This window comes from Lemur catta, chromosome 19 (genome assembly GCF_020740605.2).
Source record: "Lemur catta isolate mLemCat1 chromosome 19, mLemCat1.pri, whole genome shotgun sequence".
NCBI classification, from domain to species: Eukaryota; Metazoa; Chordata; class Mammalia; order Primates; family Lemuridae; genus Lemur; species Lemur catta.
The window spans coordinates 25,870,336-25,897,511 of NC_059146.1; the positions used below are offsets into that span (position 1 = coordinate 25,870,336).

A 27,176-nucleotide genomic window follows, 5' to 3' on the forward strand; every position below is an offset into this window, starting at 1 on the left:
GGGTAATAAGAAAGACTTGGTCACTCTAGGGCTTTAAGTGCGGTAAGGTCTGTGAAGGGCTTGGTTAGAACAGACCCTGGCACAAAGTAAGTACTAAATAAACGTTTCTTAAAGGTGAGAAGTGAGGAAGACTGGGAGGAGCCCAGGGTCCTCATTGTAGCCTGCGTGAGTGCGGTCCTTCTCTCTGTGGCTGGGAGGGGCGTGGCCAACCCGGAGGGCCACGGGCCCGGCTTCAAGGGTGGACCAATGGGGGCTCCGAGGGGCGTGGTTCTGACCGGCATGGGCGTGACCTTGCGCGAGTGGGAGGGGCCAGGCCGCTGTGGGAGCCTCCGGGAAGAAGATGCTCGGGCCAGCAGCCACCGCCAGCCCTGTAGCCGCTGCCGCCCGCGCCTGCCACCCCCCCTGGCCCCCACTAGCGGCCGCCTCCGCCTTCTACCTCCGGCCACGCTCCTCCGGCCCCCCGCCCCGAGCAGGGTCTGGGGGGCTCGGCCCTCTGCTCCGGGGAGCAAAGAAAGGGGATCCCGTCCCCCCAGTGGCGCGGCCAGTCCCCGGCCTCTGTGATCCTGAGAGAGACCCCACCCCTCAGTTCTCTCCAGGCCGAATCGGAGACCCCCTCTGCCCTCCTGCTCACATCCGCTCTTCAGGCTCTGTCAGCCCCCCGAGAACCGGCTCCCTCCCTCCTTCCCTCTCCGGGGGTTCCCCCTCCCCCATCCCTCCGCCGCCCCCTCCCCCTCCCACATCCCCTTCCCTCCCCCTCCTCCGCCCCCCGCCCCCCCCACCATGAGGATGATGGCCGCCGGCGCGGTGCACGGCCTCTTCACGGCCTCCGCGGCCCCGCAGCCGCCGCCGCCCCCGCCGCCGCCGCCGCCGCAACCCCAGCCTCCCCAGCAGCCGTCGCCGCCGCCACAGCAGCCGCCGCCGCCGCCGCCGCAGCCGCCGCAGCAGCAGCAGCCGCCGCCCCAGGCCCCCCCCATGGAGCCCGAGGCCCCGGATTCCCGCAAGAGGCCCCTCGAAACGCCCCCCGAGGTGGTCTGCACCAAGCGCAGCAACACGGGAGGTGAGAAAGGGCTGCGGTTCGGTGTGGGGGAACAGGCAGGGGGCCTCGCCTTTCTCCATCCTCCCCCCCTCCCATGGCAGGTGCAGGGGATCTGGAGAGGGGAGGGGCAGCCCTCCCCGAGGCGGGGGACAGAAGGGGAAGTTGGGGAGGGGGCCGGACCCCCTCCTCCTCTTGCCGAGGCCCGAGGCTGGGAGCTTTGTCTGAGAGGGGTTGGGGGGGAGGGGGTGATAAGTGTCCTTGAGGGGGGGGCCGTAGAGGATGGGGGCGTGGGTCCCTCTGGGCGAGTGTCTGTGTGTCCTTGAGGGGTGTGTGATGTGACCCTTTTGGGACAGGGGTGTTCCCCTGGGCTTGCCTGCCCTGGCAGGGGGAGGGGAGGGAGTAGAGGCCTGTGGACCTGGAGCTTCCCAGCCTCCCTCCCTGGGGATGTCCTGAGCAAGGGTTGTCCCAGAGGGAGGCTTGTGTGGGCCATGGGCGGGATCGTGCGTGGGGACAGGCCGGGTGGGTGTGTTGGGTGACATGGAGGAAAGGGTGGGTGGGTGTGTAAAGCTAGCGGGGAGACTGTGAGGCTAGGACAGGTGTGTGTGTGTGTGTGTGTGTGCCCTGTAAGGCCTGGATCTGTGACATTAGGGATCAGGAATGTGACAGCATAGAGGGGGTGTGTGTGAGGGAGATAAGGTGAGAGGAGAGGGGCTGGGCTCCATGTTTGAGACCCTCAAGGGGGTATGTGTGACGAGGGAAGGTGTGTGCTTGTCACCCCAGAGGGGGCTGTGGCAGAGTGTGATACACAAGCAAGAGGGTGTGTGTGACATGCAAGGGGGTGTGTGGGGGATGCCGAATGGGCTGGCCCTGGGTGTGGGCCAGGAGAGACTGTGTGGATCAGAGGAAAGGGGTTCAGTGTGTGTGACACAGGCGTGGCTGGGGCAGCCTGGGATCAGGAGAAGCTGGTGAGGGGCTGTGACAAGAAAAGGGTGTGGGTGTGACTCCACAGAGGCTGGGGCTGGGTGTGACACATGGAGGTGTGCAACGGTGACATCAGAGGGGGTGTGTGCAACAGGGGACGGGGGGTGTATGACGAGGGAGAGGCTGGGGCTTGTGGGTGAAATGCCTGAGGGTGTGTGATAAGGAAAAGGAAGGACGGGTCCCCGTGTGACAGGGAACGTGTGCGTATGACACCCAAGTGCGTGTGTATGTGTAACAAGGAGAGGTGTGTGTGTGAAATGGCTGAGTGTGTGCCACCAGAGATGTGGGGGTGATTCTGCATGTGTATGACAAGGGAGGGCGTGAGTGTGTGTGTGTGTGTGTGTGTGTGTGTGAGATTGCTGAATGTTTGACACCATAGCAGGTGTGTGTGTGTGAGTCAAGAAGGGCCCTCCCTGTGTGTGTGACCCGAAGAGGTGTGCGTACCAGAGAAGAAAAGCCAAGCTGGGGACTCCAGGTTTCTGCCCTGCCGTGGTAGGGGGATCAGGGAAGAGGCAGGGTTTGTTGTTGTCCTCATAGTGCAGCCCACTAGCGCCCTAGAAGGAGGAAGACCCCAGAGCAGACATGCCCCTCCCCACGGTCACCTTGCCAAAACCTCCACTTCCTCTGGCCTTTTCCTCCGGATGGGAGAATGATGGCCTCGTGTAGAGTGCACCCTTCCCTCTCTGCCAGGCACGGTAGTGGGTGGGGTGGGGGCCTCCCACCTCCTCCCCCCAGATGAATAGAAGCTGAGTTTCTCCCTCCTGTCCCAGCACCCCCCATCCAGGTGGGTCAGGAATCAGGGACCCCCCTGGATGCCTAGAGGGTGTTCAGCAGAAATTGGAGGAAAGGGAAGTTGGAGGAGGGGTGGGAGGGAGTTTCCTGTCCTTCTTCCTGCTCCCCCACCCTGAGCACACACATGAATATGTCCCTGACTTCCTTCCCTCCTTCCTGCCCCACTACCATTCCCAGTCCTGGAGAGGGTCAGGGACCCAGGAGGTCCCTGAGCCCAGCCTGGCTGTCCAGCCCTCCACTGCCCCGCCCCCTGGTGGGTGGTGTTCCCACCCTTGTCTTACAGGGGCTGAGATGCTCAAAATCTGATCATTCAGCCACACAACGTAACAGTCATGATGTTGCAGCTGCTGCTAACAGTCACCTGCTTGGCACCTACTATGAGCCTGGCTCTGAGATGTGGGTTAATTTCCCAGTACAACCCTTGGGGGAGATGATTTGAGCTGCTTCTTACAGATGAGGAAAACTGAGGCTCAGCAAAATAAAACCACTTGTCCAAGGTCACTAGTTCCTAAGTGGTAGAGCTAGAATTTATCCAATCCGGGCTGCCTGGTTCCAGAGCTCATGTGCTTAACCACTGTACTATCCTGCCCCCCTCAGCCATGGGGAAACTAGGACGAGCCTTTAGGGACCATCTCCTCCAGACTTTTCCCCACCCCCACTCCTGTTTACCCCTGGGGAAACTGAGGCCAGGAAATGCAAAGGCCTCGGTTGACAGAAACACTCAGGGGCAGGGCTGAGCAAGGGTCCAGGACTTTGATCTCAAAACTGAGCGTTTCTTTCGATACTATGCCTCCATGGCTGTAGGACGCTGGGTCAACTCTTCCCCTCTTCTGAGCCTCAGTGACCCCATCTGCCAAATGCGACATAACAATAACCACAATGATCACAGTAATAATATCGACCAATATTGTTTAATGCCTGACATGCAATTTCATATAACTTTCCCAACACTCTATGATGTAATAATAATAATAATAAATTATAATAATGGCTAACACTTATGGTACTACAATATGTCAGGAAGTATTATGGAAAGTGCTTGGCATTGATCAGTCACTTAATCCTTATAGCAATTCTATTATGTCACCCATGTTACAAATGAAAACTTGAGGCACAGAGGGGTTGAGTAACTTGCCCAAGGTCAATCAGCTAGTAAGAGGCAGAGCCATGATTTGACCTCAGGAGGCTGGCCTCATTGTGTGGGTAGACACTGTAGTGAACCCCATTTTCAGGGGAGGAAACTGGGGCTCAGAAGGGTGAAGGGCTTTTTCCAGAGTATCACAGCAAGTTGTGGCAGACTGGACAGATCAGGCTCTTGCCTGCCCCTCCTGCCCAGCCTGCCCCTCCTGCTTGTTCCTGGGAGCAGATGGGAGCAATAGAAGAGATGGTGGCTGTTCACAGTGGCTTCTGGGCACTGTGACTGGCTGGCAGATGCCATTGGGAGGGAGATGAGGCACTAAGGGCAGGAGGCCTTGGGTGAAGAGGTTGGGTGGAAATCCCAGTCAAAGACTCATTAGAGAAATAAATGACCGCAGTCTAGTGGGACAATGACAAAGAGTTATATCCTCCCTGAGTGTAGATTGTAACTCTTAAGCTGCGACTATAATGGCCCCCATACTCCTAACTGTATTCCTACCTCTGTCACCCCCCAAAATATAGAGGAAGCAAAAACATATATATATATAGACACAGACACGTCTCACACCCCAAACATAGCTTCCACTCGCCGGGTCTTGCTCCTAACAGCCCTTGATCAAAGACAATGTCACCAGGGTTAAGAGCTCTAGAATGAGATCTTTCAGGATTCATATCTCGTCACGTCATGGGCTTGGCCTGGAATCTTCAGGCAAGTTATTTCACTGCTCTGAGCCTCAGTCTCCTTGTCTGGAAAATGGGCACAGTAAAATCTACCTCTCTGGGTTGGTGCGTGCGTTAGATGAGATTGCATAGGTAAAGCATGTCGCGTAAGGCCTGGTAGATGATAAGCACTCAGTAAACAATAACTATGGTTATTATTATTATCGGTACCACTGAGAATGTCATCTTCCTTTTTCCTTTTCCACCATCCAGTGGTGATTCACCCCAAGGAAGTCATACCCCATCCGCCTTTCTCTCACTCAGAGACAGTCACAGCTCAAAGACAGCATCACACCTTTCAGCATCTCATCCCTACAGAAGCACACTCCGGTTGTATTTCATTTCTCACCCAAACAGACAACGCCATCATTCACAGAAAGACATCACACTTCTGATGTCCCAGCGCTCTTCGGCGGAACCGTTCCCACACCACACCCTCACCATGTTTTACCAGCAGCATCGCCACACACTCCCAATGACAGTACCGTTGTCACAGCCCAGCCTCCTCCTGCCTCCATAGAACATGCCAACTCTCCTGTCCCCAAACTCCAAACAAGAACAGGTGCTGTGAGGACAGCACCGCAACATTGGTTTTCTGCAGACACACTGTCACCCAGAACAGCCACCTCCACAGCATACACCCCTTAGGCTTTGCTTTGTCAAAGGCACCTTACAGGGCCAACTCTCTTGACACTAAAATGGGCCACTCTTACTGCAACACCCTAAATTGCTTGGATAAGGCAAACATTATTTAAGGAAGGGGAAAGGGAGGATTCGTTGATTTCTGGAAGCCTCCAGAAGCATCCCTGAAGGGAGTGGGTACAAAAAGAGGAGACTCAGTGACGAGAAAAGGAAAGACAGCTCCTTCCCAAGGTGGAAATGCTCGAAATTGCAGCAAGAGGGAGACGGGTTAATCGGGAGAGCTGAAGTTGTCGCCTTCAGTTCTTCAGACTCTGTCATTGGGTAAAGGACGCTGCGTGGACCTCCAGGGGAAGAGCTAAAAGGCGGGCGGGAGTGGGTGGGTGGGTGCAGAGTTCTGGCACGTAGGTTCCGCTTCAGTGGAAGGAAGAAGTTTCTCACAGGCGGAGCCTTGGTGGTCGAAGCAGGGTGGGAGAGCGTGATGTCTGAGGGCTCCTGTTCAGCTGAGGGCAGGTGTCTGCCCCTGCCGCAAAGGAGGCTGGGAAATACAGGCCTGGCATCTTTCTGGGGGGAGGTGGGACTCACATGGTGGGAAAGATTCTGGAAAGGACCAGAGCAGACTGATGGCCAGGGTGGGGATCCTGGGACTTAGAGTTTTGAGCTTCTACAGCCTGTCACTCCCCATAGGAGACTCACATGAGGCGGGGACCCCAGGAGCCAGATGGCCACTAGTCTGATACAGGGACCACCAAGCCACCACAAGGTGGTTTAAGGTGGTCCAAGGACACACTTTTTTTCTTTTTTGACCATTATATGTTTATATTAATGTACTTTTGGGGGGAACATAACTAACCCTTTAAACTCCAATTATTTTTTTTTCTTTTTTCTTTTTTCTTTTTTTCTTTTTTTTTTTGAGACAGAGGCTCACTCTCTTGCCTGGCCTAGAGTGCTGTGGTGTCAACCTAGCTCACAGCAACCTCAAACTCCTGGACTTAAGCAGTCCTCTGCCTCAGCCTCCCTAGTCGCTGGGACTACAGGCATGCGCCACCATGCCTGGCTAATTTTTTCTATATATTTTTAGTTGTCTGACTAATTTCTTTCTGTTTTTAGTAGAAATGGGGTCTCACTCTTCCTCAGGCTGGTCTCGAACTCCTGAGCTCAAGCAATCCACCCGCCTCGGCCTCCCAGAGTGCTAGGATGACAGTCGTGAGCCACCTTGCCCGGCCCCAATTATTTTTTTTAAGAGACAGGATCTCACTCTGTTGCCCAGGCTAGAGTTCAGTGGCACAGTCATAGCTCACTGCAGCTCCAAACTCCTGGGCTCAAGTGATCCTCCTGCCTCAGCCTCCTGAGTGAGTAGCTGGGAGTACAGGTGCATGCCACCACACTTGGCTAACTTTTTTAGTTTTTTTTTTTTTTTTTTGAGACAGAGTCTCACTCTGTTGCCTGGGCTAGAATGCCGTGGCATCAGTCTAGCTCACAGCAACCTCAGACTCCTGGGCTTAAGCGATCCTACTGCCTCAGCCTCCCGAGTAGCTGGGACTACAGGCATGCACCACCATGCCCAGCTAATTTTTTCTATATAGATTTTTAGCTGTCCAAGTCATTTCTTTATATTTTTGGTAGAGACAGGGTCTCACTCTTGCTCAGGCTGGTCTTGAACTCCTGACCTCGAGCGATCCACCCGCCTCGGCCTCCCAGAGTGCTAGGATTACAGGCTTCAGCCACTGCGCCCGGCCTTAGTTTCTTTAGAAACAGGATCTCACTATGTTGCCCAGGCTGGTCTCAGACACCTGGCCTCAAGTGATCCTCCCGCCTTGGCCTCCCAAAGTGCTGGGATTATAGGTGTGAGCCGCTGTGCCCAGCCCAGAAACAATTTGTAAATTTCTTCTTTAAATAAATGCATTTAAATTTTAAAAGGAATTTAAGGCAGGTGGACCTTGTCTGTCAAGTCTCTTGCCATATCCTCAGCACCTAAGACAAGGACCAGCACATAGTGGTGCTCAGGAAGGATTGGTTTGGAGGAAGTGGGGGAAGAGGGACAGAAGAAGAGAAGAAATAGCACCTGTATAGAGGGACAAAGCAGGCATGATTCTAGAAGGTAGCATGAGAAAGAAAAGAGTTAGATGCTGAGGTGACAGAATGGGGCCAGGGTCTCATTTATATCCGTGAGATGACATTCCTGCTCCAAGAATCGAGGGAAAGCTTGGGGCAGCCCCCAGGGGCATGGATGAAGGCAGTGGGGTCTACCCTCCTTCTCCTCCCTCCCAGCGAAAACCGCAAACCCCATTTGTAGAGCATTTACCATGTGCCAGACACTGCAATAAGCGCTTCACTTGTGTTCATGATGCAGCTAATACTAGTCGTGACAATGGTATCCAACATTTCTCAAGTGCCTGTGTGCCCAGGACCATCCTAAGTACTTGACATGTTGTCCTTTCGTTAATCGCAATAACCCTGTGAGGTGATGGTATCATGACCCCCATTTTATAGATTGGGAAACTGAGGCCCAAAGGGATGAGGCAACTTGCTCAAGGCCCTACAGCCTGTTGTTGACAAAATTCACACTTCATCTAGGGTTGTTTCTGCTGTTTCATAAGACAGAGGGGGCATAAAGTGGGGAGGGGGCGACCCCAGTTTTCTTTAGAGAAGATGAGTACAGTACCTTCCACCTTCCAGAGGGGAGCTGGGACGAAGCCCTGTCTGGGTGGAGGATGGACAGTGACATTGAAGGAGAGAGTGGATGGAGTCCCAAGGATTAGTGAGAATTCCCTCCCCATCTTTCTGAGCCTTCCGGAGATAAAGAACTCCATCCCTGTGACAGGTTTAGGGATGAGAGTGGGAGGGAGAGTCTGGGAGCCCTCCTTCCTGCCAGCCCAGGAAGAAAGGGACTTCAGGAGGGTCGGGATGATTGATGGCAAGGCACCCTAGGGGGGTTAATTACCTAATAGGCTTAATGGTCTGATTAGGCCAGTTTAAGAGGATTGCCTTGGGCTCAGGGAAACCCCTCAGTTCTGGACCCCTCCCCACGCCTGCAAGGCAACATCCAGTCCCTCTTCCTCACACCCCCATCTTAAATACATCAGGCAACCCAGAACCTTCCATCTTAAGAGACCAGGCAGAGATGGGCAGGACTCCCAGCCCCCCGCCCTGCCCCCACTTTCACTGGAGCACTTTCTCTTTCATCTGCTCTGTGTTGGGGTTTCATGGGAGACATTGAAAATACGCTTTCTTTGCTTAAAAGAAAAAGTTGAAACACCATTGGGGGATGGTGGAAGACCTTAGGTTTTGGAAGCAGAACGGCCTGACTGCCCCCTTCCCTTTCCCAGTGTTCACTGCATACCTGCTGTGTGCGTGACCACTGCGCAAGTCCCTGGGACGCAGGGGTGAGCTCCGTGGATGTGGTCCACAGTGGACTCCTGTGATCAATTGCTCTGAAGCCATGAAACGGGGGCAACCATCCCATCCTCAGGTTCGAGGAAAGCTTCCAAGAAGAAGCAACATTTGAGCGGGGACTTAAAGGACAAGAGGAATTACTGGGGGGAGGGAAGTGTCGGGCAGGGAGACTGTGCAAAGGCCCTGGGGTGGGAGGGAGCAGGGGATGTTTGAGGGAAAGAAAGGACGGTGAGTCTGGTGCTGCTAGAAGAAGATAAGAAAGTGAAGCCAGAAAGGTGGGTGGAGCCAAATCACAAAGGGTCTTAGACTGAGAAGGGTCTGGAATTTCTACCCTGGGAGCACATAGGGGCAGCAGTTTGGTTAGAAGAGATTAGGTAAGAGAGGTTAGGGACCTGCCTTGAGGCTGCATTAACAAAGCGCTTTATGCATGGCCCAGAAAACTGGTCTATTACAAAGAGTGGCCGAAGCCCCACAAACCTCCCTTGACGCTGTCCCCAGGTCCCTGAGGCTGTCCCTCAGCATGCTGGTCTCCAGCTACCAGCAGTGGAGGGTGTTGAGCAAGAATTGGGGGGAGACTGCTCAGAATTGGATTTGATTCTCAACCCAGCGACTGTCTTAGTGCCCTTGGGCTGGTGACCATGGGCTGGTGCCTTCACTTCTCTGTGCCCCTCTGTGCCTCAGTTTCCTCTTGTGTAAAAATGGAGCTCATTCTGCCCGCCTCACCGGGAGGTTGTGAGGAATGGACGAGATCAAGCTTGCAAAGCACTCAGCACAGCGCCTGGTCAAAAGTGAGTGTCCACAACATCTCCAGTGTCCAGCCCTCTTCCGCCTCTGCCCTCACCGCTTCCACCGGTCAGAACGCCATCCTCATCGCGGTCACCTCCTCACTGGGCCCCCCAGCTCTTCCACCTTTGCTTCTCGCAGTCTGCTCCCCTCATGGGCATCACAGGAGTCTTCTTAAAACCTGGCTCAGGTCACATCCATCCCATGGCTCCCATCTCACCTGGAGTAAAGGCCAAGGCTCTCCGCAGCCCACAAGCCTCAACATCCCCCACCAGCAAGCACCCTCCTCTGCCCTCGTCTCCTCCCAGACACACTGGCCTCCTCCCTCTCCCCGGAACAGCCAGGCACAGTCCTACCCCAGGGCCTTTGCACTCACTTATCCCTCGCAGAGCCACATCTTCCTTTTCTTCCTCCGCCACCTGGTTAGCATCACAGTCCCGGTCCGGAGCGTGCCCTCTGGAGTCTCAGCTCTGCCACCTACTAGTTGTGTGAACTTGGGTGATTCCTTCACCTCTGTTTCCTCACCTGCAGAAGGGGTTTTTGAACGGTACCTTCATCGCAGGACCAGTGTGAAAATGAAAACGACTGGTATTTGTAGAGAACCTGGAACAGAGTCCAGCGCACGTGGGGTGCTGTAGAAGTGTGTCATGGACAAAGAACGCCACACTGTTGGGAAGAACTTCCCTGGCCTCCCATCTGACACTGCAGCCCTCTACACACCCTCATGCCCTCTTCCAGCCTCCTTTTGTGTTCATAGTACTTACCACCATCTGACATGAACTACCTTGTCTGTCTCCCCACTCTAGAAGAACGTAGCTATGAGCTCTTGGCTGAATCACTAAAACTCTGTTGGCCTCGTTTGCCTGATTCGCCTGTGAAATCAGGGAACATTGTCTGTTTTCCTCTTGGTTGTTTCCCTAGACCAGTGCCAGGCACGTAGCAGGTGCTCAGCAACTGTTGGTTGATGAATGAATGAGTGAACGAAGGTCATTATTTGTAGTATTGTCCTTACTGCTATGTTCCTGGTCATCGCTCCTATGTGCTACTGTGATCCCTGTGGTTTCCTCTGCCCGCCCCCCCTCTGGGCGCCTCCCTGGAGGTGCCTTACAAAGGTGAAGACCCCTCCCTGCTCTGATTCCCCTCCGCCCTGTGTGCCCCTGCAGAGGAAGGCGAATACTTCCTGAAGGTGCTGATCCCCAGCTACGCAGCGGGCTCCATCATTGGCAAGGGCGGGCAGACCATCGTGCAGCTGCAGAAGGAGACTGGAGCCACCATCAAGCTCTCCAAGTCCAAAGACTTCTATCCCGGTGAGCCCAGACCCAGTTCTCTGCCGTAACCCTCCCCTTCCTCCTTCCCTCCCACCTGGGCCCCAGATGAGTGGGAAGGGCTGCCCCAGGGGCAGTGATAGTTGGAGAGGGCCTCCTCTCCCCCTAAGGGGACAGAGCTGCCCCCAACCCAGGGGCCTGGCGGGCCTGGCCGAGCAGATGGGGGTGGGGGCAGGGAAAGACAATGGGCCTGCTGCATATTCATGAGCTTATTTGCATGATGTGCTAGCAGATGTGTCTCTTCCCACACACCTGCCCCCTCTGGTCAGTTGGAGGAGCGAGGGTAGGGAGGGAGGCAGGTGTCAGGGTGTCCCTCGGGGGTCAGGGGCCAGCCATCCATGGTGTACACACATGCCCCCCTTTTCTTTTTGGATTTCCGTCGCCCCATCTTGCTCAGTCTCACTGGTTTTCTCTGTCTTGGTGTCATTCTTTATGTGTCTCTCTCTCTCCTTCTGTTTCTGACTTTACTGTCTCTTGTTCCCTCAGTCTCCATTCCCCTTGGCCTCCGTCTGTCCCCTCCTGCCCCTCTTTCTGCCCCTCTCTCTGCCTCTGTCTCTCTGGTTCTGTTTGGATGTCTTCATCTCTTTCCCTCTTGTCTGTCCTCTGTCTGCTTCCCTCTCCCTCCCCTCTACTTTCCCTCCCTTTCTGTCTTCCCCTCTCTCCCTATCTTATCTTTCCCTCCACCTCTCATAGTCTCATCTTTTTCTTTCTCTCCCTCTCTGAACTCAATTCAATCACCGATTCAGCCAGTGTGCAGTGGCCCCTCCGTGGGGTCTTCTCTGCAGTGTTGCCCCCCAATGCTTTCTGCTTCCGCTTGCCTGGCTCTCCTTGAGTGCCTCTCTCTTTCTCCTAAGTCTCAGCTCCCTCCTATTTTTTTGTTTTCCTCCCTCCAAACCCAGCCCCTTTTCCGCCCCTCCTCTGGCTCCATCTCTCTCCCCCAGCCATAAAATTTCCAAGGCCCCTCCACTCTCTCCGTACCCTCTCAATATCTCTCACCCTCCTTATCTCCCTCCCAAGACCAAGGCCTGAGCTTCGACATCTAGGGATCCAGGGAAGGCCGCCTGAATCGTATCTTTGGTCCAGCACTGGTTCTAGTTCATCCTTAATCCTCTTGATTTTTTTAGGTCAAACACCAGAGCTAGAGCCCAGGGTCAGGACACATTCATTTCTCTCTCTCTCTCTCTCTCTCTCTCTCTGTCTCTCTCTCTCTCTCTCTCTCTCTCTCTCTCTCTCTCTCCTCTTTCTCTCTCTCTCTCTCCCCTGCCCCCTCCAACCCTGGCATCCCATCCCACTAAGCAGCTTTGCCAGGGGGTTTAGAGAAAAATCTAGTGAACTGGGCGCACCTCCTCCTCCTTTTCCCTTCCACCCGGGCCCAGTTTTCCCCGCACCCCTCTAGCCCACACGATATGGATGAGATCTCTGTTTGGGACATTCATTCGAGGACACTTGGTTCCTTGCCACTGGATCACATTCTGTGCCAGGAGGCATGTCCTCCCCTCCCAACTCAATGACACACCTCACAGGCCGGGCAGCTGAGAAACCCAGAAGGTGGCACAGTCGTTGGTTCTCCTAGTCAAACACTGTTCAGACAAACAACGTGAGCTAGTGTCTCTCCGCAGCCCCTAGACAGGCAGCCAGCCCCCCGACTCCTGACGTAGACCTTGCAGGCCACACAGAAGGAGCAGCTCCTGGCTCCGAGATGCAGGACACAGCCCCGCACATCCTATTCCTGTCCCGAGGACTTCCTAGGACCCGCAGGAACACAAGAAATGGAGATGCCACTGCCAGAGACAGAGAACATTTCCCTCTGCTTCTCGGTGACACCGCTTCATTCATTTATTCAACACAGATTCTCTGAGTGCCTCCTCTATGCCATCCCTGTGCCGGACAGAGACGGGTGTGTGGCAGTGACTGAAATGTCCCGGCCTGGCTCCCTTGGGTCTCACAGCCCAGTCACGGAGACAAACCCCACACCACTGACGACCCAGAACAGTCAGGGCTGGGATGGGGAAGTCCAGAGGATGGTGGGAGCCCAGGGAGGGCACACGACCCAGCCTAGAGAGGTCAGGAAGTGCTTCCTGGAGGAGAAGCCCAGAACAACAAGTAAGAATGAGCTAGGTACAGAACAGGGCAGGTACGCCAGGAAGACAAAACCACATTCTCAAGGGCTGTGGAGTAGTTTGTTCAATGTGGCTGAAGCAGAGAGAACAGGTGAGAAATGACAAGGGAGAAATGCAAGGGTCCTCTGGTCCTAGTAGGTTCACACACAAACACACAGACGTGTATAATGCTAATAAGTCAGATGGGGGGACAACACGCAGACACTGCACGTGTGTGTCTACCACCTGAAATAAGCCCCAGGGAGGGGAAGAACACACAAAGGGCATCTCCTCCTTGGGGATGGTGCCAATGCCCTAGATTCACTCCTTCCGGGTTACACATGGAGAAACTGAGACCCCGAAAAAGGCAGGTACCTGCCCAAGGCGACACAGGCTACCGTGTACCAGCCCGGATCACCCTGGTGATTCTAAAACTCCTGATTTTGAGCTTCGGTATGAAGCTCTGGACCCTCCCTCCAGAAGACTAGCACAGGCACACACCCTTTAAAGAAAAACTTAGAGATTTATAACATACTTGCACCAAAGTGCAAACTCTTAAGTCACTATTTAATAAATTCATATTCTTTTTAAATATCAAAAATACAGACACAAAATTGCAGTCATGTTGTGACTCTCTCCAACACATACACATAGAGCTACTCACCCCACGTGCCCCAAATTCAGCACAGGGTGGTATAGCGGTTAAGAGCACAGACTGAGCCAGGTGCGGTAGTGTGCACCTGTCGTCCCAGCTACTCAGGAGGCTGAGGCAAGAGGATCGCTTGAGCCTAGGAGTTCAAGGCCAGCCTGGGCAGCATAGCAAGATCCCATCTCTAAAATTACAAAAAAAATCACAGACTCTGAAGTTAGATTGCTGACATCAAAGCCTTGATCATGTACTACTGTCTGTAATAAGTGAACTTGAACAAATCCCCAGCCCTCTCTGTGTCTCAGTGTCCTTAGCAGGAAATCAGGGATAATAATATTGCCTACCTCATATATTAAGTGAAGAAAAATATAAAAAGTGCTCAGAATGGTGCCTGGCGCTTAGTGTTACATAAGCATCAGTTATTATTGGACACTTTTTCAGGGTTTATCTGAGTCCCCCCAAAAGCCCCTGCAGACCGGGGGTTAAGAACTGCAAGGGGGCGGGAGGTCAAAGACTTCCTGAGCTGGACGGAGCCCTCAGAGCCGGAGACGGAGAACCCGGCCACCCAGCCAGGCTCTCCCAGGGGCTTCCCCCTCCCCCACCCCGACCCACACCCTTTCCTATTTACACCCAGACGGAGGCAGCCTGTACGCTGACTCACCCTTGGCTCAGACCAAGCCATTGTTCTGGGCTGGGGGGTAGTAAGAGTGAGGGACGTCAACTACACAAGTGACCCCCAGACAGGGACACCCAGACACATGGCGAGGCTGGCGTCCCAGGCTGAGCGATGGCAAGCAAAGGGTCAGGGCTGTCGCTCCAGCGCGCTGAAATGCTCACAGGACACTGACACTGACCCCCGGGTGTCCCAGACACACAGTCACACTGAGCCTGGCACACACTCAAGTCTTTCATGTTCCCAGGGACAGAGTCCCACCCAGGGAGAGAAACATACTCACACTCCACACATCACACACGCCCAGGCTAACCCAGGTACAGACATTCTCACACAAACCAGCCATGGTCGAGTCGTCTTTGTCTCCCTACACACACACACACACACACATCAGTCATCCAGTCTTACATACTGTCACCTGAGTCTGCCTGTCTTTTTCTCTCTCTCCTCCTCACGCTCAGACACCAGTCATAGGGTCTTGCCTGTCTCCTGTCAATATATATACATACCACACAGTCTTAGGAACACGCAGAGACCTGTGTCCTTCACTTACACACACGCAGACACGCTGCCACAGTCTCAGAGTGGTAGACTTTGATCGCACAGCCTCCGTGCCACTTCCTGAGATTCTTTGTTTTTTTCTCTCAAACTCTTATGCACCCTCAGCTCAGTCTCGCAAATAGTACACATAACCTCGATCATCACAGTGACACCGAAGTCATTGCCACACACAGGGGCACACACAGATATCTTTGCCGGAATCACTAGGTCACGAAGTCTGTCTACATCACAGTCTTTGTGCTGTTTCTCTTATACACACAAACACAGATGACGATAATCTAGCCAGTCCGCCCAAGTACACACACTCACACACACACAGCCCACTCATCCAAACAGCCTCACAAATACACACACTGGTCACAGTGTCACCCAGAGTCTCACACACGTATAGCCCAACACTACCCGGTTTCTCTCTCCCCCCCACCCCGGCACACACATACAGAAGTGAGAAGGATGCCCAGGTCAGATCTGCAGCCAGTATCTGGAGAACGTACAGCAAAGGCACCCACCCTTCTTTCCCAGTCCCTCGGTCCCCACTCCTCCGTGAGTTGTCTTTGACCCACTCTGCTCTCCCTTATCCACACCCCTGCCCTCCCCCACCCCTCAGCCCTCCATGTGGTGGGTCCAGGCAGGCACTCAGGCCTCTTCTCTGCCTCCCCCATCCCCCAGCCCTTCCCCATCCTCTCCAAAAGCCCAGAGGCCGACGCTGCAGGCTTTCAGAGGTTGCCATGGCAACGGGGCCTCATCCCTCGTCCCCCTGGGGGTGGGCTGAGGACCCGGCCAGCTAGACCGATAAGGGGGTTCCAGTTACTGTGGCAACCGTTGCAGGCCTGAGCTCTCCGCTTCTAGAAGGGGGGGTGTGTGTGAGTGAATGGTTGCCAAAGCAACCCGGGAGCCCACAAGAACTGGGAAGAGGCAGCTGAGCCCTGTCTCTCCTGGCCAGGGCTGCTGTGGGCATCACAAAGCACTTAAGCATCATTCTTACATCGCCAGAGGTTGTTTTAAGAGAGTGCAGATTATAAAACAAGAATTTCATTCTCCCAGCTACCCATCATGGCCTGAGAGCCCATGCGAGATTGCCCGGGCTCACCATGTGGCCTAGGTCAGCCAGGTCCACTCTTTGGACATCAGTTTTCCCCTTCCATTAAATGGGGCCTGTCTCTCAGGAATGTCCCCATTCCTGTCTGATGAGTGTGCCCTCTCTCTCCATTGCTCAACAGGAACCACAGAGCGGGTATGCCTAGTACAGGGCACAGCAGAGGCCTTGAATGCTGTGCACAGCTTTATTGCCGAGAAGGTCCGAGAAATCCCACAAGCGATGACCAAGCCTGAGGTGGTCAACATCCTTCAGCCCCAAACCACGATGAACCCCGACAGAGCCAAGCAGGTCAGCAGGGGCAGAGACTGGGTTGCTGTAAAGCTGGTGATGTTCATAAAGGGACACTCCTCCTACCTCACTGCATTACTGTGGAGGTTCAATGGGACAAAGCTCATAAAAAGTTTATCAGTCAAATACCACATGGCAGTGGTTAGTATTGTCACTAGGGAGTCAGCCCTAGTAGTATAGAAAGGACTCCAGACCCTTTGGAGTGGGCTTGATTCAGAAAGGGAGTGAAAGTCTGGGCGAATGTGACCTGACACTCTACTTAAGCTTCCTTCCTGGGATCCTCTGCATCCTCTTCTCCCTTCCACTTCATCCCATTGTCTCCTGAGTAACCTGCCTCCCACTTCCTGTTCTGACAGGAAGTGACCTCAGTGACAGCCCAGCCACATCCAGAATAGTTTAGAAATGGAGGCTCATTCTACCTCCCCCGGTGATAACCGTATAGGGGTAGAGACGATGTTTCATCAGCGAGAGAGGGGGTGTGTCCCTCTCCTACACAGCCCTCCCTAGGAAGTGGGGGGGCAACGCTCCTCCGTTGCCTCAGTTACGGGGAAGCGGTGGCGTAGGGGCGTGGCAGGGAGTGGACCAATCGCTTCCCGAGCCTCTCCGGTTGCCATGACGATGGTGTGCACTGGGCAGGTGGGCTTGCAGCAAAACCCCCGGCGGCGTGGTCCGGACCTGGGCGGGGGTAAAAGGGGTGGGAACGCGGGACTGGCTGCGCGTGCTCCCCGTTTTTCCTCCGCTCCCCACTCCCATACACATGCGTACTCGATACGAAAGGGGCGAGAAGCCCTGGGCTGGCGGGCTGGCCACTTGCGAGGGTTCCTTAACGTCTGCCTAGAGGCCAAGACAGGAGGGAGGGCCTCCGTAAAAGGAATCTGGAATTCTTGGATCCTGCCGTTGCCTTGAGATGGGGCAGACCATGGATCTGAGTTCCTCCAAGTTCGTGGGGAGATGGTAGGCTAAGAGCCCTGGAGGAGCGCTGCCGGGTGGAGAGTGGATCGCTCCCCAAAAAGACCGCGCGGGCTTGGGGCGTGGAGCGTGGCCGCTGTCCTTGGTGCTGAAGCGACTCTGCTCTTCGCGCCCCGCCAGGCCTCTCCCGAATTCCTTCCCACCGGCAGAACACAGCTTACCCACAGTTTACAGAGAAGCGAGGGCAGCCTCTTCCCTCCGCCTTGGTTGTGGCCACAGGGGACTCAGGGTTCATCAGGAGTTTATGAACGTTGCAGGGGAAATGGGGTCAGCACCATCTGTGCCTGAGCCTTCTACCGCCTCCTCCTTTCTAATCCACAGGAACTCAGAGACAGTGCAACCAAAAGGTTATAAAACCAAGATTTATCTTCTGCCTTATTACTCAGGGGTTCCAAAGACTGAGAGAAATAATGGCTGAAGGCCTAGGCTCTGGGGTCAGTTGTTGAGGTGAACACTCTGTGCTTACTTCCTACCTGTGTGACCTTGGGCGAGTGATTTGATTTCTACACGCCTTATTTTTCTCATCTGTCAAATGAGATTCATTATGGTGCCTACTTAAGGGTGATGGTTAGTGTTCATTGGTGTTTGAAAATCACTTAGCTTGTATGCATAATGCATAGAAAGTTCTCAAAAAATGATAGCTGCTGTTATTGTCATTATGGGATTTTTTAGTCAGGAGACAGCTCTACTCGCTTTGTGCCTTGAATTTGCTGTGTTACTCAGGGCCCCTTCTCTTCTGTAGCCCTCAGTTTCTCTTTCTTTACAATGTGACACTGTAAAGTATTGTTTGGACAATATTTGCCCAAACTGTATGGCTGAGGAATGATACCCCCATCTTACAGATGTGGGAAAAGAGGCTCTGAGAAGTAAAGGGACTTTCCTAGGCCGCCAACTGGGAGGTGGCAGACGTGGGAATTTTTTTAAATCTAATTTAATGTTTCCCATACGATTAACCACTTGTCTTCAAACCTCAAACTTTTTTTTGGCTAATCCATCCTTCCCTCACTACTCTGAAATCCCTGGGCCAAACCAGGGATTACAAATCAAAATGACTCCAGGATTCAGAAAGGGAACATAAAGAGTTGAGGACTGTGGCCCTCTGGAGACAATATGCCATCCTTAAAGGAGGCAGCTGCTACTCAATTCCACCCAGTTGTCCTTTGGGAACATGGACATAGTGTTGCCACATCTTCCCGGTTTTTCAAAAGAAGCCATAAATTTTTGAAATCAACTCATTTGAAAGGTTGGCTCTGTTTTTAAAACACTATGAAGGTCAAAGAAAATATGGCTGTAGGCTGGGGGTGGGCTGAGGATCACCAGTTTGCCACCTCTGAACTAGACCCGTGGCTCTCGGCCCTAGCTGGAGTCATCTGGGTAGTCTAAAGTGCAGATACCTGGGTCCCACTCCAGAACCACTGAGTCAGAATTTCGGGTAAAGCCTGGGAATCTGAGCATGGACTCTGGCCTGGGATCACATCCTGACTCTATTACTCACTACCTTTGTGACCTTGCACAAGTTCTTTCTCTGGGCCTCCTTTTCCCAATCTAGAAAATGTGATCATAGTGGCACCCATCATATACGGTTGTTTTGAAGCCTAAATAAGTTACTATTGGAAACTGTCCAGAAAAGTGCCTGGCAAATGATAAGCCCTGTGTTAGCTGTTGCTGCTGCTGCTGTTTTTGTTGTTGTTGTTGTTGCTAGTAGTAGTAGTATTTGAAAATTTCCATGGGCTTGCAAATCACTGGGGAGGATGGTCTCTGAGGTCTTTCTGCCTCTAAAACTTCTAAAATTCCATGGCTCTGTGATTCCATGATTCTAGGCATATATTATCTAAGATTCTACTGTTCTAATATTCTGGGACTCCAAGATTCTATGGGTCTGCACCTGAGGATCTCTCTAGGATGTTGTGCTTCTGCAGTTCTGGATGCATTATGAAAGCTACTGCCATTTTCTTAGGGCTTCCCATGTGCCAGGCACTGAGCAGTCACTTCAGTCATTGAATCTTCCCAATAATTATATAGGGTAGATGTGGTTATGCTAATACTGGAGATGAGGAAACTGAGGGACAGAGAAGTAAAGGCATTTGCCTAAGGTCACACAGTTACTAAACAGCAAACTAAGATTTGGAACTTGCTCTGTTGTAAAAACAGAAACCCTGCTGCCAGCAGTAGTTCTGATCACAGCTAACATTGGATGAGTGATTACTATGGAAGAGGTCACCAGTGTCTCACTGAATCCTTGCCCAAACTGTATGGCTCAGGAATGATACACCCATCTTATAGATGTGGAAAAAGAAGCTCTGAGAAGTAAAGGGACTTTCCTAGGCCACCAGCTAGGAGGTGGCAGAGGTGGGAATTTTTTAACCTAATTTAATTTTTCCCATATGATTAGCCACTTGTCTTCAAACCTCAAACTTTTTTTGGCTGATCCATCCTTCCCTCACTACTTTGAAATTCTGTATCACAGACTAGGTATTTCTTTACTCCTAGGTCTGGTTGTATACATGCTGTTCCATTCCCTTGTCAGGCTGTTTGTTTTTCCTGGTGATTCCTTTTATAAATAACAGTTGTGTTGAGACATAATTCCCATACTGTAAACCTCACTGTTTAGAAGTATAGGATTCAGGATTTTTTTTTTTTGTATAGTCACAGAGTTATGCATCAATTACCATCTAAATCCAGAACATTTTCATCATGCCAGAAAGGAACTCTGTGTACATTAGCAGTCACTCTTCATTCCCCCTGCCCCCCTGCCAGCCACTAATCTGCTTTTGGCCTCTGTGGGTTTGCCTATTCTTGATGTTTTATATAAATGGAATCCTATAGTATGTGGCCTTTTGTGTCTGGCTTTTTTCATTTAACATAATGCTTCCAAGGTTTATCCATGTAGCATGTGTCCAAACTTTATTCCTTTTTATGGCCAAATAATATTTCTTTGGATATACCACATTGTGTTTGTCTGTTCACCAGTCGATGGACATTTGGGTTCTTTCTGCTTTTTAGCTATTATGAATAATACTGCTATGAACATTCATGTGCAAGTTTTTGTGTGAACATATGTTTTCAGTTCTCTTGGATAGATACCCAGGGTGGAATTGCTGGAACATATAATAAATCTATGTTCCACTTTTTGAAGAACTTCCAGACTGTTTTCCAAAATAGCTGTAGCACAGATGTGGGATTTAAGTCCAGGTCTGTCCATGGGGATAACAATGACAATAATTTCTTTTTCTTTTTTTATTTTATCTTTTTATTTTTTTGGAGACAGAGTCTCACTCTGTTGCCCAGGCTAGAGTGCCATGGTGTCAGCCTAGCTCACAACAACCTCAAACTCCTGGGCTCAAGCAATCCTCCTGCCTCAGCCTCCTGAGTAGCTGGGACTACAGGCATGTGCCACTATGCCCGGCTAATTTTTTCTATGTATATTTTTAGTTGTCCATATAATTTCTTTCTATTTTTAGTAGAGACGGGGTCTCGCTCTTGCTCAGGCTGGTCTCGAACTCCTGACCTCAAGCAATCCTCCTGCCTTGCCCTCCCAGAGTGCTAGGAGTACAGGCAACAATGACAATAATTTCTTGTTATAGCACCTCAGTGGGCACATATTAATTGCATACTTACATGGTACTCTATATTTGGCACATAGTAGGTGCTCAGCACATGTTGCTTGTTTGAATGAATGGACAATGACATGCCCACGGGGGTCAAGCAGAAATATAACTGAGGGGACTGAGGTGTAACTTGCCAGTGGTGGGAGCTGTGAGTCAACTGATGGGCAGTCACACTCAGTTCCAGCTACTTGTGACCAAACCTGGATTTCAAGCATGCTTGATCTCAGTTAAGCCTCCTAAGAATCCTGTGGAGAAGGTGTGACTATCCCCATTTTACAGATGAGAAAACTGAGTCTCAAAGAGGTTAGGTCCCCTGCCCAGCATCAGTGGTGGAGCCAGGATTTAAACCTAAGCAGGTGACTCTGGAGTCCAAGGCAGCTTTTCAGGGATTTGTATGCCCAGACTGCAAATGGGTAGTCTGGCTAGCACACTGCATTGTTTACACTTCACAGTGGTTCTCAGACATTGTGAAGAGGTTGCCAACATTTAAAACTAGGATGCTTCACATTTTACAAATCACCATTTACAATTAATCTAGAAAACTCTGATCAGGCTGAATTTGGCTGAGTTTGGCTACCCAAATGCACAGCGCTCTACGACACACACCCTTCTCCAGGTGAGATACACTGACTGCCTCCAGCCAGTCCTATTCCTACTTTGTCCCGTGGGCTTGTCATCCCTCATTCAGCTGTTCATTTACCCTCCCTTTGTTGACACCTACTGTGTACCAGGCACTTCGCTAGACACTGAGAACCCAGTAGGAACGATCCAGACAAAAGCTGCCTACCCACCTGGATTTTAAATTCTTTCACAGAGAAACAAAAATTAAACAAGTAAATAAGTAAAATATATAGGATTTCAGAGTAAAAAGTACTATGAAGAAAAATAAAGCAGAGAAGAAGGGAAGGGAATGTTGGGGCATAGGTTTTTTTCTCCTTTTTATTTTGAAAATGCTTAAAGAATAGTCCCTATACACTGCACTTAGATTCATCAGTTGTTAACATTTGCTTTGTCTCCTTACACACAAACACACACACAACACACACACACACACACAGTTTTTGTCTTGTTTTATTTTGATGATCCATTTGAAAATAAATCGTAGACCTCATGGCTCTTTTACCCCTACATACTTTTTTTTTATTATTATTCAACTGTGACTGTTAGGATACCCCTATATTCTTTAACATATATCTTGCAAGTCTCCTACATATTATTTAATAAAAATTCCATATTCGAATTGCCTTAAAATATCTTTTGTAGCTATAGAAGATTTTTCTATCCAAGATTCAGTCAACATTCATGCATTGCAGTTGGTTGTTATACCTCAATAAGTCTCTTTTATTCTAGAATGATCTAGGATATATTTTGAAGACAGAGCCAACAGAATTTCTGATTAGATTTTGAGTGTGAGGGAAAAAGAAGACTCCTAATTCTTGGGTCTGAGTACTAGAAGGATACATAGTCCATGTACTGAAAGGAGGAAGACCATGGTGGAAACATATTTGAGAAGGCTGTTTTGGACTTCAAGTTTCAGATGTCCATTTGGCATCATAGGATGTTGATGTGAGGTTAGCAGTTGGATATGAATCTAGAGGTATCCATGCCGGGGACATAAAATAGGCCAGTAAACAGGCTGTGGTAGTTGTGTGGTCAGGGAAGGCCTCTGCATGGAGGTGGGGCTTGGTGGGGGGACATGAGCCTCCTCTACTGGGAAAGAGTGCTCCAGGTGAGGGTGCAAAGGCCTTGGGTCTGGACCAACTTTGGCAAATTGGAGGAACAGCAAGGAGTCCAGTGTGTCTGCAGTGGAGTGAGCAAGGGGTAGGGAGGGAAGAGTTGAAGTCAGGGAGACCAACAAAGAACAGAGCATGGAGAGCTACCCCTCCCAGCCCTGCCACACCAGTGCCCCTTTTCCCCTACAAATATTTTGCCATGCCCACTTTATTCTCAAAAATACCATTCATATCATATATATATATATATATATACAAACATAACTATACCCATAAGACTTTTTAACAGTTTTACTGAGATATAATTCACATACATACAATTGGCCCATTTAAAATATACAGCTCAATGGCTCAGTGCACCCATCACCACAATCAATTTTAGAACATTTGCATTATCTCCAAAATACATCTTGATCCATTTAGCTATCACCCCTCAGTCTCCCACCCCAGCTCACCCCCTCCCTGACCCTAAGCCATCACAAATCTGCTTTCTATATCTATGAATTTTCCTATTCTAGACATTCATATTAATGGAACCATACAAGATGTGGTCAACCATCACCACCATCTAATTCCAGAATATTTCCATCATTCCCCAAAGAACCCCCATACCTGTTAGCAGTCACCGCCAATCCCCTTCCTCCCATCCCCTGGCAACCACTAATCTATTTTTTTCCTCTGTGGATTTGCATATTCTGGACATTCATGTAAATGGAATCATATGTAGACTTTTATGGTTGGCTTCTTTCACTTAGCATAATGTTCTCTAGCGTCATGCATGCTGTAGAATGTATCAATACTTTGTTCGTTTAAATTTATTGCCAAATAATATTCTATGTATGGATATACCATATTTTCTTTATCCTATGAGATTTTTTAAATAAAGGAGAAATAAAAGGAAGGTGATTTGTTAGAAAACAAGATGAATTTCAATATGTAAATATTCAGCCTGAACCACAGTAGAAGAAATAATGAATTAGTCAGCTGCTCACACCTGAACGTACCTAAGTGAGATAGCTATGAATGCAAAGTGATCCAGAGTGTAGTATTGGAGACTTAAATGATGTGAATGGTGTTACTACTTGATGCTAGGTTTTCTAAAATGGTGCACAATTCTTGGTAAAGTTCAAAACAAAATGAAGTACAATCTTCTCTTGATGTACTGGTAGTTGCATTCCTGGAAATTTCAGTAGCTCTTGAAATCATCCCCCCTCCAAAAATAAATAAATAAAACCTTGGTACTTACATGTATCACAGGGTTGGGTTCTGGGCTCAGAGATTCATAAATAGGCTTTTCATCAGCATGAATGTCCAGTGGGACATTCGAAAGTCATATAGGACTTGGGACAGTTCTTCTTTGTAAGGAACACAGTTGTGGCACGCAGACACCCATGGCCCTGCCCACTGAATGTCCACATCTGCCCCCAGTCCTTACAACAACCAAAACCACCCCCACAAGTTTCCCAAACGTGGAAAGGATGGATAGGAGAGGAAGAGGTTCAAGCTCCAGGGCGTAGAATCTACAGGTCTAAGGGGATGTGGGAAGGATTTTTGAGGAGGGATTTATATGCAGAAATGCTCTTGGAGATGCAAAAGGATTGGTTTTGAAATCTCTCCACTGGAATTAAGATTGATCAGACTTGCGGATGCTTAGACGGGTGGGTGATTGCAACCGAGAAGGGAACCGCCACATTCAAATGACCAATTTCCTCATCCTGGAGAGGTCTCATCTAACTCCCTGCCTTCTCAGACATAGGCTTCTTATTATCCTCATTTTGCAGATAAGACAACTGAATTAGTCTGCTAGGGCTGCCATAACAAACAGTAGATATTTATTTTCTTACAATTTGCAGGCCAGAAGTCCAAGATCAAGGTGCCTTTTTTTTCTTTTCTTCTCTTTTCCTTTCCTTTCCTTTCCTTCCTTTTCTTTTCTTTCCTTTTTCTTTCTTTTCTTTTTTTAGATATAGGGTCTCACTATGTTGCCTAGGCTGGAGTGTAGTGGCTATTCACAGACACGACCACATCACACTGCAGCCTTAAAATCCTGGGCTCAAGTGACTCTCCCAGTTCAGCCTCTTGAGTAGCTGGAACTACAGGCATGCCACTGTGTCCAGCTCAGGACTGCTTTCTTCTGAAGATGTCTCCCCTTGGCTTGCAGGCAGCCATCTTCTCACTGTGCCTTCACGTGGTCTTCCCTCTGTGTGTGTCTGTGACCTCATCTCCTCTTCTTATAAGGACACCAGTCATAGTAAATCAGAGCCAACACTAATGACCTCACTTTACCTTAATTACCTCTTTAAAGACCCTGTCTCCAAATACAGTCATATTCTGAGGTGCTGGGGGTTAGGATTTCAACATATGAATTTGAGGGGGACACAATTCCGCCCATAATGACAAAGAGGTTAAAGGAGGAGACAGGCCGGGTGCCGTGGCTCACACCTGTGATCCTAGCACTCTGGGAAGCCAAGGCGGGAGGATCACTTGAGCTCAGGAGTTCAAGACCAGCCTAGACAACATAGCAAGAGGTGGTCTCTACTAATAATAGAAAAATCAGCTGTGTGTCGTGGCTCATACCTGTGGTCCCAGCTACTCTGGAGGCTGAGACAGGAGGAGCGCTTGAGCCCAGGAGTTTGAGGTTGCTGTGAGCTTTGATGATGCCACTGCACTCTGGCCCAGGTGACAGAGTGAGACCCTTTCTCAATTAAAAAAAAAAAAAAGACAATGTCACAGAGTGGAGAGCATAATGGATCAGGTTGGAGCCTAGATTTCAGCTCCTTCACTCTGGGAGGGACCTTGGGGCAAGTCCCTTCACCTCTTAGGCCCCAAGCAGCTTATCTGTAAAGTAAGATTCATGAAGCCTTTTCCAGGGCTGAAGTCAGAGCATCTAATGCTAGCAGGTGTGCATGGGCACCAGTGCAAGCTTGGAGCAGGATCCTGGCGGCCCCCACTGATCAGCCATTAAGCCTTTAGGTGCTGGCTGCAGGGGAGGTGCTGGCTGCAGGGGAGGTACTGGCAGTCCCAGGGACATGGGAGAGGGTGGCTGAGGAGCTCCTGAGGGGACCTGGAACAGTGGCTATTCATTTTCCATTGAGGAAATATTTCAATATTTTTAACCACCAATGGGACCACGCAGGCGCATACCAAGGGGGCATGCTGGGCTCGGTTTAGGACGCTGGAGAGGAGGGGCGGGGAATGACTTGAGCCTGCGCGGTCTCCAGCCACCCTAAAGACCCTCCCTCTCGCTCCCCACGCAGGCCAAGCTGATCGTGCCCAACAGCACGGCGGGCTTGATCATCGGCAAGGGGGGCGCAACGGTGAAAGCCGTGATGGAACAGTCAGGCGCGTGGGTGCAGCTGTCCCAGAAGCCAGAGGGCATCAACCTGCAGGAGCGCGTGGTGACGGTCAGCGGGGAGCCCGAGCAGGTGCACAAGGCCGTGAGCGCCATCGTGCAGAAGGTACAGGAAGACCCCCAGAGCAGCAGCTGCCTCAACATCAGCTACGCCAACGTGGCTGGCCCCGTGGCCAACTCCAACCCCACCGGCTCGCCGTACGCCAGCCCAGCCGACGTGCTGCCCGCCGCGGCCGCCGCCTCGGCCGCCGCCGCCTCGGGCCTGCTGGGCCCCGCCGGGTTGGCGGGCGTGGGAGCCTTCCCCGCCGCCCTGCCTGCCTTCTCGGGCACCGACCTGCTGGCCATCAGCACGGCGCTTAACACGCTGGCCAGTTACGGCTACAACACCAACTCCCTGGGCCTGGGCCTCAACTCGGCCGCCGCCTCCGGCGTCCTGGCCGCCGTGGCCGCCGGGGCCAACCCCGCCGCCGCCGCCGCGGCCAACCTCCTGGCCTCCTACGCGGGGGACGCGGGCGCCGGGCCAGCCGGAGGGGCCGCCCCGCCGCCACCGCCGCCCCCCGGAGCCCTGGGCTCCTTTGCGTTGGCTGCAGCCGCCAACGGCTACCTCGGGGCAGGCGCCGGGGGCGGGGCTGGCGGAGGGGGCGGCCCGCTGGTGGCCGCTGCAGCCGCGGCGGGGGCGGCTGGGGGCTTCTTGACGGCGGAGAAGTTGGCAGCCGAGAGTGCCAAGGAGCTGGTGGAGATTGCGGTGCCTGAGAACCTGGTGGGAGCCATCCTGGGCAAGGGGGGCAAGACGTTGGTGGAGTACCAGGAGCTGACAGGCGCCCGCATCCAGATCTCCAAGAAGGGCGAGTTCCTGCCAGGCACGCGGAACCGGCGGGTCACCATCACGGGCAGCCCCGCGGCCACGCAAGCCGCTCAATACCTCATCAGCCAGCGGGTCACCTACGAGCAGGGAGTGAGGGCCTCAAACCCCCAGAAAGTGGGATGAGGCCTGTGGTGTGTGCTCCCACCCCTGTCCCTCTTCCTCCTCCCACCTCCTCCTCCTCCTCCTCCTGCCCCCAACTCCTGACCTCAGCTTGGTGTAGTCCTGCTGCTCTTGGGATGGGGCTGGGGTAGGCCTGACTGCACCCTCCCCTCTTGGTAGTCATAGGCAGGATTGAGTGATGGTTGGGGACGGGGCTCAGAAGCCCCCTCCCCAGCCTTGAACTGACCCCTCCTTCCTCCCGCCCTGTGCTTGGCTGGGCCTGACCCTCCTCTCCCAGGGCCCAGGTCTGTGTGATATCTGTATATATTGCATTTTGTTGATTTTAATAGAAAACAAAGCGTTATTTTCTCTTTC

The 27,176-nt window shown here is 51.8% G+C and overlaps 1 protein-coding gene across 3 annotated transcripts; it reads left to right on the top strand.

The window, feature by feature from the left end:
- The first annotated feature begins 369 nt into the window (after positions 1-369).
- NOVA2 (NOVA alternative splicing regulator 2) lies at positions 370-27,176 on the top strand. 3 transcript variants are annotated; one of them, XM_045531379.1, is made up of 5 exons: positions 951-1,057; positions 10,648-10,791; positions 16,012-16,178; positions 25,743-26,451; positions 26,503-27,176. In XM_045531379.1, exons 1-5 carry the CDS (start codon positions 973-975, stop codon positions 26,823-26,825), a joined length of 1,428 nt encoding a protein of 475 aa, XP_045387335.1. In that variant the 5' UTR covers positions 951-972; the 3' UTR covers positions 26,826-27,176. The 3 variants fall into 3 exon arrangements, with proteins under 3 accessions (XP_045387332.1, XP_045387335.1, XP_045387333.1); XM_045531377.1 differs by adding an exon at positions 9,383-9,489 and having other exon boundaries at positions 1,009-1,057; positions 25,743-27,176; XM_045531376.1 differs by having other exon boundaries at positions 370-1,057; positions 25,743-27,176.